Source organism: Cucurbita moschata, unplaced genomic scaffold (assembly GCF_002738365.1).
Source record: "Cucurbita moschata cultivar Rifu unplaced genomic scaffold, Cmos_1.0 Cmo_Scf00012, whole genome shotgun sequence".
Taxonomy (NCBI): Eukaryota; Viridiplantae; Streptophyta; class Magnoliopsida; order Cucurbitales; family Cucurbitaceae; genus Cucurbita; species Cucurbita moschata.
The window spans coordinates 1,276,773-1,287,210 of record NW_019268528.1 but is presented as its reverse complement, the minus strand read 5'-3'; the positions used below and the strand labels follow the sequence as shown (position 1 = coordinate 1,287,210).

General features: G+C 34.9%; 3 protein-coding genes across 5 annotated transcripts; all 3 read left to right on the top strand.

Moving 5' to 3' along the window:
* The first annotated feature begins 141 nt into the window (after positions 1-141).
* LOC111450297 (flowering locus K homology domain-like) lies at positions 142-5,501 on the top strand. Of its 3 annotated transcripts, none has more exons than XM_023090354.1 (7): positions 142-302; positions 728-1,149; positions 3,348-3,597; positions 3,762-3,910; positions 4,014-4,298; positions 4,603-4,797; positions 4,999-5,178. In XM_023090354.1, exons 2-7 carry the CDS (start codon positions 757-759, stop codon positions 5,176-5,178), a joined length of 1,452 nt encoding a protein of 483 aa, XP_022946122.1. In that variant the 5' UTR covers positions 142-302; positions 728-756. The 3 variants fall into 3 exon arrangements, with proteins under 3 accessions (XP_022946122.1, XP_022946121.1, XP_022946120.1); XM_023090353.1 differs by having other exon boundaries at positions 143-302; positions 738-1,149; XM_023090352.1 differs by lacking the exon at positions 142-302 and having other exon boundaries at positions 757-1,149; positions 4,999-5,501.
* A 783-nt stretch (positions 5,502-6,284) lies between these two features.
* Positions 6,285-7,693, top strand: LOC111450300 (putative F-box/LRR-repeat protein At3g16555). Its single transcript, XM_023090358.1, has 2 exons — positions 6,285-6,513; positions 6,679-7,693. The coding sequence occupies exons 1-2, from the start codon at positions 6,303-6,305 to the stop codon at positions 7,560-7,562; spliced, it is 1,095 nt and encodes a 364-aa protein (XP_022946126.1). The 5' UTR covers positions 6,285-6,302; the 3' UTR covers positions 7,563-7,693.
* A 1,556-nt stretch (positions 7,694-9,249) lies between these two features.
* Positions 9,250-10,134, top strand: LOC111450689 (ribonuclease MC-like). Its single transcript, XM_023090929.1, has 2 exons — positions 9,250-9,519; positions 9,602-10,134. Exons 1-2 carry the CDS (start codon positions 9,292-9,294, stop codon positions 10,010-10,012), a joined length of 639 nt encoding a protein of 212 aa, XP_022946697.1. The 5' UTR covers positions 9,250-9,291; the 3' UTR covers positions 10,013-10,134.
* The last annotated feature ends 304 nt before the right edge of the window (positions 10,135-10,438 follow it).

Here is a 10,438-nt window from a genome sequence, read left to right as displayed (position 1 = left end):
AAAAAAAAAAAAAAAAAAAAAAAAAAAAAAAAAAAAAAAAAAAAAAAAGAAAGAAAAAAGAAAAAAGAAAAATATCATTGTTATTAAGATAAAGACAATATATTTAATGTTTGAAAAAAAAAAAAAGAAAAAAATTATAAGATTAAATCCACCGGCTCTCTCTGCCCTTGTGGTCGCACGCTCTCTTCTCTCTTTCTCTTCCTCGCCAAATATCTAAAACCCTAGAAGCCAACATTCGAGTTTCCAGTTCGAATCACTCCATTTTCTCGTTCTTCTTGTAGCTCTCCTCGATTCTTCTGTAGGTATGGAAAACTAAGCTTGCTTGGTTTGTGAATTATATGTTTGGGGTTTGTTTTTAACCGTTGTTTTTGTATGTTCTTGTGCTTTGTTGTGTGTTCCGTTCGTTTATTCAGTTTTTCTTTTGCTTTAATGTTTGTGATGCGAATTACGGTATGGTGGTAATTCGTTTGTTTTGTTAGGTTTCTTTTTGTCAACTGGATTGCGATACTACCGTTGTTATCTTCTTCTAGAAACCAAAAATTTAAGCTGGATGGTTCCCTGTTGGAACTCGAGTAATGCATTTCTTATCACTCATGTCGCTTGTTAATAGGAGTTTAGGCCTGGGTATTTCTATTTTTTGTTTTTGTTTTTGTTTTTGAAGCTTTATGCATTGTACTTCATCCGAATTAGAGCATTTTTTAAACTTTTTTTTTACTGAATATGGTAGTTTTTTGCAGTTTGATCTGTAAGAAACACATGGCTGATGTGGATCAGAGCTATGTGCATGTCGATGATCATGAAGTAGATGAGAATGAGCAGATATATGAGAATGTTCAGGTACAGGACACTACACTGGAACAGGATAATACACAGGAGCCAGAGAACTTGCACGAACTTCAGAATGAACACATACCAGCAACCTTAGAGTCTGATGAGCCAAAACAAGTGCATAATGAGGATCCTCTGGCTGTAGTAGGTGAGAAGAAGTGGCCCGGATGGCCAGGAGAGAGTGTTTTTCGAATGTTGGTTCCCGCACAGAAAGTTGGTAGTATAATTGGTCGCAAAGGTGAGTTTATCAAGAAAATAGTTGAGGAGACGAGAGCTCGGATTAAAATTCTTGACGGTCCTCCAGGAACAGCAGAGAGAGCGGTAAGTTTTCTCTCCTTCAGATAAAAACTCTTCTCTAATAATTTAGCTAGTGTTTTGGTGTAAATTATTTGGATTTAGGAGGGATTCTGATGATTTAATATCAAATTAACGTGATCTATCCACTTTCATTCTATCGTTATGGATGTTGACACTTCAACTAAAAATTATTGTCCTAGGTTTTCTTGTTTTTTCATATTCTCAGTATGTATTGCACCTTGCTTCAAGGTAGGGAAATATTGGGCATTGCATGGCTTGATTAGCCCAATCTACCTGAGCATCAAGTTTGGGTGGTTATTAACTTTTTTAGTCAATTGGTTAATCTCTTTTGTACTCTTGGTTTGGCATATTCAAGAACGTGATATTAGTTATATGGCTGTGTAATGATGGAAACATGACACTGAAGATCCCTAGGAAAATTTCAGACTATAAAGCGTGCGTGAAATGTTATCATTAATAATTTGATTAGAACTTGTACTAAAAGCCATTAAATCATTGACTAAAATAATATGAAGTTGGATAATGTTCTAAAATGCTTCTGAGTCGTGGAAAAAACATTCGATTATATTAAACCACTCGGCACACTTAAAATGTTATATGCTAACACTAGTGGGGAAGATTGAGCTCCATCGTAGAAGGATATCTGTGCTTCTACACCCCATCGATGGGTGTTAGACATGATTCTCTTTCAGCTTATAACTGCCAAAAAGGAAATGTCCAGAAACTAAGATTGTCCCTTTAAACATGTAAAAATGACATTATAAACAAAACAAAAAGGAATCTAAGACTAATCCAGGTAATCCCAAAATATGGATACAGTTGCCTTGATTGTTGTAACCAAAAAAATGAATCTGTGCAGGTTGTTTAAGGCAACGATTCAATCTTCAATAGGATTCCATATTTGAAGAACCAAAGATCCAGATGTGGGGATCAGCATTCAAGATTACAAAGTTCTGAAAAGTTGATCTGAATTACACGTAGGCATCTGGAACTTTGTGTACCATGAAGCACTGCAATATCTCTGGTAACTTCAGATCTGAAGATTGAGCAAGATTTCCAACGGGATGATAAATGTGAAAAATGGGGAAAACATAATGATAAATGTTAAGAGTTAAAAAAATTTAGTAATTTTAGAGATGTTTATAGACGACTAAAGATATGCATAGATAAAATTGACACTAAAAGTGCCAATCAATATCAAATAGAAGTTATATATTTTTGCTTATGCTTCTATTGTGTCTTTGCCAATAACAACTGGGTCTATAATTGAACGTCATAATACTGTGAAAACCTGAACTCTTAACGTAATTATATTATCAAATTTCTTGGAACGTAGAAAGCTGGTAAATAACTTCCATGTTCAAAAGTGGCTTACAAATTTCAACACTTGCTGCACGGTTCTTTTGATCCGTTATCTTCATATATATTTGCAGCCTCTAAGATGTGTCTTACATGATGTATTGGAGGAAGAAATCATCCACTGTTTTGGCCCTTGCCTCATCAGATATATAGATTGGGGGACTATCTTTGAATTGTTTGATCTGCCTGATAGTTTTGACAACTTTATTATTTTAGTTGCAAGGTGCTCAATATTCAACTAAGAGGTTAGGAAAGTTTGACGAGCAAGGGTTAATCTTGTGGGAGATCTGAATGAAAACTAATATGAGAAGCTTTTGAAGGCCACTGTTGTGCATGTATTGCGTGTACACTTTGTGGCATCCTTATTGTCCTAACTTGCAGATAAATGTAATTTTTCATTGTAGACCAACCAAATTGGAAGAGGGGCTCTTTTTTATTACATCCATTTCTTTCTTTGATTGGACGCACATCAGAATCCATAGTGCATTTAGCATTTGATACATGTGGAAGTTTGTGCAAATAAACTTAAGTGCCTTGAATTGTGAAATTGTAGAAGTTTTGGCATGTTATTAGTTATTTTCTAATTGATGTTATAGACTAATTGTCTTTTCATTAGTTGGGAATTTCATGTGTTTTCCCTTGTCGTGAAGCTCAATCGCTGTCTCTGAAGTGTGATGGAGTATTTTTGCTTTCTAATTCTTTTATGAGCGTTTGTCTCTGTTGAGCGGAGAATTTCAGTTTCTTTTGCTTCTTACTACTATGATTTTCCCCTTGTTGTAGTTGGTCAATTTGTGATGAAAATTTTTAGTTCTGACTTGAAGGTATGCTTCATTTTTAAATAGGTAATGGTGTCTGCAAAGGAGGAACCCGATTCTGCTTTTCCTCCTGCGGTGGATGGGCTTCTGAGGGTTCATAATCGCATTGTTGATGGTTTGGAGGGCGATAATGCTCACGCTCCCAACATGGGTGGTAAAGTCTCAACGAGACTGTTAGTGGCAGCTTCACAAGCAGGAAGTTTAATTGGGAAGCAAGGAGGGACTGTTAAATCCATTCAAGAAGAGTCAAATTGTATTGTTAGAGTTCTTGGAACAGGTGAACTTCGATGGATGCCATTTGATTCTCTGCTTTAATGTTCTTATGCCTGTCTATAAAAACATGTTTTTATTTTCTATGTATATCATTTGTTTCTGAATTGATAATTATATAGTTTTCCCTTTTTAATCATCAATACTCTTGTCAACCGGAAATCACTGCAGAAGACTTGCCTGTTTTTGCTCTCCAAGACGATAGAGTTGTCGAAGTACTAGGCGATCCAACAAGTGTGCACAAGGCAGTGGAACTCATTGCTTCTCATCTTAGAAAGTTTCTGGTTGACCGAAGTATTATCCCAGTTTTTGAAATGAATGTGAGTATGAATTCCTACTGATTTTTTAACCATTTCCTTTTTTACAAGTAATGAAGTCTCCATATTCCTGTTCTCCCATCCAACCCAAACGTCCAAAAATCAGATGCAGATGACAAATCCACAGATGGAGCACATGCCGCCACCACAACACCAACCTTGGGGTCCGCCTCAAGGAATTCCTCCAAATGCTGGTGGTGGTCCTGGCTTTGGACCAAATCCTCAATACATGCCACCACCTCGTCAATTCGACAGTTATTATCCGCCTGCTGATATGCCATCGGTTATGGATAAGCAACCCCATCATGGAATTTCTGCTTATGGAAGGGAAGCTCCTATGGGTGTTCATGCAGCATCAAATGCACAGTCAGTGCCGTCAATTGTCACACAGGTTGGGATAAGCCTTCGAACTCCTATATTTGAATGTGGCTTTGCAAACTTTTTGAATGTTTTTCAAAAGTAATTCTAATTCTAATGCGGTGCTTGTGTTACATCCTTGTTTCTATTTCTATCCCATTTTTTCATTGTAAGGCTAGAAACATGTTAATGATGCCCATCATCTGAGTGAGTTCAGAAGTGTTCGCTCACCAAACACTTCCCATTTGGCCTAATCCCATGGTTCCTCAGATATCCATTTACTCATAGCTGGTGAATAGTTGAAGATATTCCTAATGGTTTTTGTGTTGAACTTGCAGACAACTCAACAAATGCAGATTCCATTATCTTTTGCTGATGCTGTTATTGGAACCGCCGGTGCTAGCATAAGCTACATTCGTCGTGCTAGTGGGGCAACTGTTACTATCCAAGAAACTAGGGGAGTCCCTGGGGAAATGACGGTAGAAATGAGTGGAACTGCTTCTCAAGTTCAAGCCGCCCAGCAGCTTATACAGGCAATTATTTTTTCTGGCTCTTTTCTGTTTTGCATCATCTTCAATATGAGGACTTTAGATATGATGTTTAAGCTTGAATTTCTAGCTGTGTCGTAGTTCAGTCTGGTTGTGATCGATCAACTTGAAAATAACTTAATTTGAAGGGAACATGGATAGTGTTTGAGTGCAATCTATAAACATCCTTACTTAATTGTGTTGCAGAACTTCATGGCCGGTGCTGGAGCTTCAGCCCAGGCTCAAGCTGGGGGTTCGACAGACCAAGGCTACAATTCTTATGCTGGACATGGTTCGGTGTATGCGTCTCCCCCTGCAAACCAGGCCCATGCTAGTCATGCTGGAGGAGGCTATGGCTCTGTGTACGGTACGAACTATGGGTACTAAGGCTCAGCCTTCATTCATACCCTCATCAATGTGTCAATGTGAGGTGGTTGCGGTGAAACACTGGAAGTCAGTCCATCATTACAAACATGTGTATCATGTAGCCTCCCTTTTAATAACTTTTTTTTTTTTTTTCTTATATAGAAAATATTCTCGCTCTCCCTCTCTCTCAGTAGCCTATTTGTATTGGTTTAACTAAGGTCTGAAAGTTTAGCACCGTGTTAATCTTTTAGCATATGTAACCGTCGTTTTAAGAGAACCAAAAAATTTGAACTTACATGAGTTTAGAATGGCTGGAAATGTTTATTAATGCACGTGTTTGAATGGGATATTTCTAGTTAATTTATTAATGTGGTAATCTTTTTCAAAGGTTATAAATATTTTTTAAATGACTTATTAACGTTATCCTCTATTTATTTATTTTTAATCTAATTACAAATAAATTTCATCTAATGAATTTATTTTTCTTTTTAAGTTTAAGAATATTTATGGAAATTAATATATTTATTCAATTCAAATGGTTATTTTTATTCATTTTAATTCTTTTGTTTTCTCTATTGTAGTCCGTTTTCACTATTCACATTCATATTGACAACTGTGTATCAAACAAATATAATCCGATCGTGTATAAATGAAGCTAGTTATTAACGTTATCATTTATTTATTTTTTTAATCTAAATTTCATCTTTATTTTGTAGAGTAAAAATTAATGGTAAAGAATATTTTGAATTTATTTTTCTTTTTTAGTTTAAGAATATTTATAAAAATTTGAAGATATTTAAAGTAAAATATAAAATTTACAAATATTTTTATATTGAGTATGAAAAATAGCGGAAGGAAATGATTTATACCATTAATATATTGAGAATGAATATATAAGAAAATAGGCTCTATATAAAAAATAATTAAGAAAATTGAGAATTTTGGAAATGAATAATTATTATGTTTTTAAATTTAAAAAATATTATATATATATATATATATATATTTATATATATTATGTTTGTTTGGGTAGTCTTGTTTGCACCCAATACTTTCCTACTCCTAACCGAATAACAATATATATTTGAAACCCTGAATTCTTTTCATCCTTTTCTTTATTCTTCTCTTCACACCTTCCCTCCCTAATGGCGGCTCTTCTCGGAAACATGCAAGTGACCATGGAGATTCTATCTTGGCTTCCGCCCGAGACTCTGCTCCGTTTCAAGTCTGTTCACAAATCCTGGTATGCTCTAATCGACGATCCTAAATTCATATTAAAGCATTTTTCGAATTCTCTTCGACACAATCACATATTTCTGAAGCGTAATATGGAGATAGCCTCTAATAAAGATAAAGGTATGTTCTCCATTCTCAATTTTTCTCTTGATCCATACCCGTCCATTCTGGATATAGATTTATCAGACTATCAATATTCTCAACATTTTGAAATCCATGGCCATTCTCACGGTATAATCTGTGTTGCCGATGGTATTATTTCGAATGTTTTCCTTTGTAACCCAGCAACTAGAGAGTTTCGTAAACTTCCGCCGTCCATTTTTCCCGTTTGTACCATCACTGATGCCTCTCCCCGTCCTATTCGTTACGAGTTGATAATGCATGCCGTCGGATTTGGGTATGATGCAAATTCCAGGGATTTTAAAGTGGTTAGAATTGTGGATATTGTTGGACTCCGTCGTGGATATCCGGTTCGAAAAGCAGAAATTTACGATTTGAGCAAAGACAGATGGAGAGAAATTGAACCCCCTGTTCGTTACAGCGAGGTAAGTTCAATGGCTTCATTTGATATGTTCCACGAAGGAACATATTACTGGTGGTCATCGGAAGAAGATGAGGAGTTTATACAGTCATTCAACATGAGTGATGAGGTTTTTGGCGAAATTCCATTACCAGAGAGTTTGAATATGGATAAGGTGGGTGAAATTCCGTTACAAGAGAGTTTGAATATGGATGAGGGGGAGGAGGAGGAGGAGGAGGAGTGGCCGGAGGGGCCGGAGGGGCCGAGGAAGATGTGGAGCATGGGAATTTTAAATGGATCGATAGTTGTGCTTGATTATCTATGGGGAGGAATTGATGAGAAAAGCTTCAATGTTTGGGAGATGAAAAAAGAGGAATCAGGGGTTTGGTGGTCAAAATTGTTTACGATTGGTCCTATTGGTGGAATTGAAAATCCATTGTTGTTTGTAAGTTCAGATGAACTTCTAATGGAGTCCAACAAAGGGCATGCCATTTTGTACAACATTAAAACTCAGCATATCAAAGAGCTTCCAATAAAAGGAGATGAAAACACCTTTGAAGCAACTTTTTTCGTGAAGAGTTTGTTCTCGGTCAAAGGAGGAAATAATAGTACAGTTTGTTCTCCGTCAAAGGAGGAAATAATAGTATGAGGAGTGGATGAATTTTAAGTCTGTTTTAAGTTTGTTCTAGAACATGAATTTTAAGTTTGTTTTAGGTAGGTGAATTTTACTATGAACCGTGAATTCCGTGAATTTTAAGTTTGTTCTCTGAATTCCGTGAATTTTAATGCATTCCGTGAATTTTAATGCATTCCGTGAATTTTAATGCATTCCGTGAATTTTAATGCATTCCGTGAATTTTAATGCATTCCGTGAATTTTAATGCATTCGGTGAATTTTAAGTTTGTTCCATGCATTCCGTGAATTTTAATGCCTTCCGTGAATTTTAATGCATTCCGTAAATTTTAAATTTGTTTTATAAATGGGGAATTTTAAGTTTGTTTTATAAATGGGGAATTTTAAGTTTGGTTAAAGAAAACAAAGATATGTTGCAAACCATTAATTTATGAAATCTAAGATGTGTTGCAGACATTAAATAGATAAGAGTAATTATTTTAAAGTTTATTTTAGTGGCATCCAGCGATAATTATTTTAAAGTTGATAATTATTTTAAAGTTTATTTTAAAGTTGGCGTCAAGCGACGCATAGAAAAATATTTTTGATCATTTTTTTGAAATGGGTTTAAAGGTTTGTTAGTAAGATTCCAACTAAATCTTCAAATTAAAATTTAAATTAAGTTTGAAATTTAAAATTTAACAATTTAACTATAAATATAGAATCTGAATATTTAACTTTATTTTGTAATATATATATATATATATATATATATATATATATAATTCTAAATACATAAACAAAATATTAGTTTCTAATAGAATTCCAATTGATTTTTCATATAAATTAAATTAAAAAAAAATTATTCTCTTTTTTTAATTACAATTTCTAAAGAATTATATTAGTTTTATATAAAATACAATAAATGAATTATCGGAAGTTTTTAATAGATGGGCTTCACAATAATCCACCAGCCCACGAATTGGTAGCCCACGAATTGGTCGACAGCCCAATACAATAATAATCCTCCACCGCCCAATCCAATAATAATCCACCAGGCCTGAAGACAGACCTATGGTCTAGGCCTGAAAGCCCAATTCAGTAAAAGAATTGGTCCAGACATCAAAAGGCCCATGGGCTTTTGATCGGAGGCCCATGAGCTTTGATTGGAATTCCCGCCCAATTCAGTAATAGAATTGGTCCAGACATCAAAAGTCCCATGGGCTTTTGATTGGAGGCCCATAAGCTTTGATTGGAATTCCAGCCCAATTCAGTAATAGAATTGGTCCAGACATCAAATGGCCCATGGGCTTTTGATGGGAGGCCCATGAGCTTTGATTGGAATCCAGCCCAATTCAGTAAATAGAATTGGTCCAGACATCAAAGGCCAATGGGCTTTTGATTGGAGGCTCATGGGCTTTGATTGGAATTCCAAGGCATCAAAAGCCCATGAGTTTTGATCGGAAGCCTATGAGCTTCAATGGTTCTAGATTAAAGATTTTTTTTTTTTTTTTAAAATTTTTATTTTTAAATATATTGATTTAAAGTGAAGAAACTTTGGTAGGATGATATTTTGTGTGCACAATTTAAAACCATTTTTAGAGTTTTGGTAGGAAAATTTTTGGTACAAATTACCATAGGTGTGCCAAAATTATTAAAAAAAAAAAGAAAAAAAAAGTGTATATTTGATAGTATAAATATCGACAGAGGATTCTCGAACACAAATTTCTTCTTCTTCTTTTGATATTCACACACAAAAAAAAAGATGTCTATGATTATGTTGTTGTTGCTGTTCAACTTGATGCTAACGGCAAGCTATGAGTTCGAATACTTTCAAATGGTCCAACAATGGGCACCAACTTTTTGCAGTGGGATTGGTGTTACTTGTAAAGTTCAACCACCTCAAAACAAGTTTACTATTCATGGGTTATGGCCAAGCAACTTCTCGAATGCAAAGCTCATCTGTTCGGGAGGAGATTTACAACAAAATAAGGTTTTTATCCTCTTTAATATATATATTTTTTTCATAATTAGTTCAAATATTCGTGAAAAATAATGGTAGTTTAAAAATGTAGCTTCCTCATCGACTTTCAACCAAACTTAAAAAACATTGGCCAAACTTGAAATGTGGTAATGACTTCGATTTTTGGAGATACGAATGGAGAAAACATGGTAGGTGTTCAAATCCCCCGCTCAACCCTAATCAATATTTACATACAACTATACGCATGTACTTGAATTATGATCTCCTGGGCATGTTGAATGCGGCTGGACTCAGTCCGAGCACAACGTTCCGTCAATATACTTACATGGAAAACGTACTTAAGAATGCAATAGGAGCGGTCCCAAGCCTTCGTTGCAATGTCAACAGCCAATCAAATGAGGACCAATTGTATGAAATTGTTATTTGTTTTGAAGAAAATAGTACAAATTTGATAGATTGTACATATGCCCCAGGAAATTGTCCAGATTGGTTTGTTTGGTAGGATTTATAGGATTTAGGTTTCTACTGCTTTTGTTTGTCGCTCATTGTAAGATTCTATCATTATAATGGAATCAAAACTACTTTATATTATGATATGGATGGATTGGATTATCCACTTTGAAATCCCTAGAATTCGCATCGTACCCAAATTCGATGGCGCTCATCATCAAATCGTAACCATCTGGATCAAACCGAAAAAACGGACGGTGGGAGTTTATGAAACTCTCTAGTTGTTGGGTTACAAAGGAAAACATTCATAACATTCATAATATCGGCGACACATCCGTGAGAAAAGTTGAGAATGGAGAACATAATTTCATCATGGTTAGAGTGGTTATTTATACTATAAGTTTTTTTTTACAATAGTCTTATTCCTTTAAAACATGAATTAAAAAAAAAAAAAAAAAAAAAAAAAAAAAAAAAAAAA

What these genes read in the sequence shown, in the direction of transcription:
- LOC111450297 (XM_023090352.1), top strand. Translation starts at nt 757, where the DNA reads ATGGCTGATGTGGATCAGAGCTATGTGCATGTCGATGATCATGAAGTA. An exon ending in TGTTAGAGTTCTTGGAACAG is followed by an intron (nt 3,598 to 3,761) that starts GTGAACTTCGAT and finishes AAATCACTGCAG; the next exon opens with AAGACTTGCCTGTTTTTGCT. An exon ending in CCGCCCAGCAGCTTATACAG is followed by an intron (nt 4,798 to 4,998) that starts GCAATTATTTTT and finishes ATTGTGTTGCAG; the next exon opens with AACTTCATGGCCGGTGCTGG.
- LOC111450300 (XM_023090358.1), top strand. Translation starts at nt 6,303, where the DNA reads ATGGCGGCTCTTCTCGGAAACATGCAAGTGACCATGGAGATTCTATCT. An exon ending in AGCCTCTAATAAAGATAAAG is followed by an intron (nt 6,514 to 6,678) that starts GTATGTTCTCCA and finishes TTTGTAACCCAG; the next exon opens with CAACTAGAGAGTTTCGTAAA.
- LOC111450689 (XM_023090929.1), top strand. Translation starts at nt 9,292, where the DNA reads ATGTCTATGATTATGTTGTTGTTGCTGTTCAACTTGATGCTAACGGCA. An exon ending in GAGATTTACAACAAAATAAG is followed by an intron (nt 9,520 to 9,601) that starts GTTTTTATCCTC and finishes TTAAAAATGTAG; the next exon opens with CTTCCTCATCGACTTTCAAC.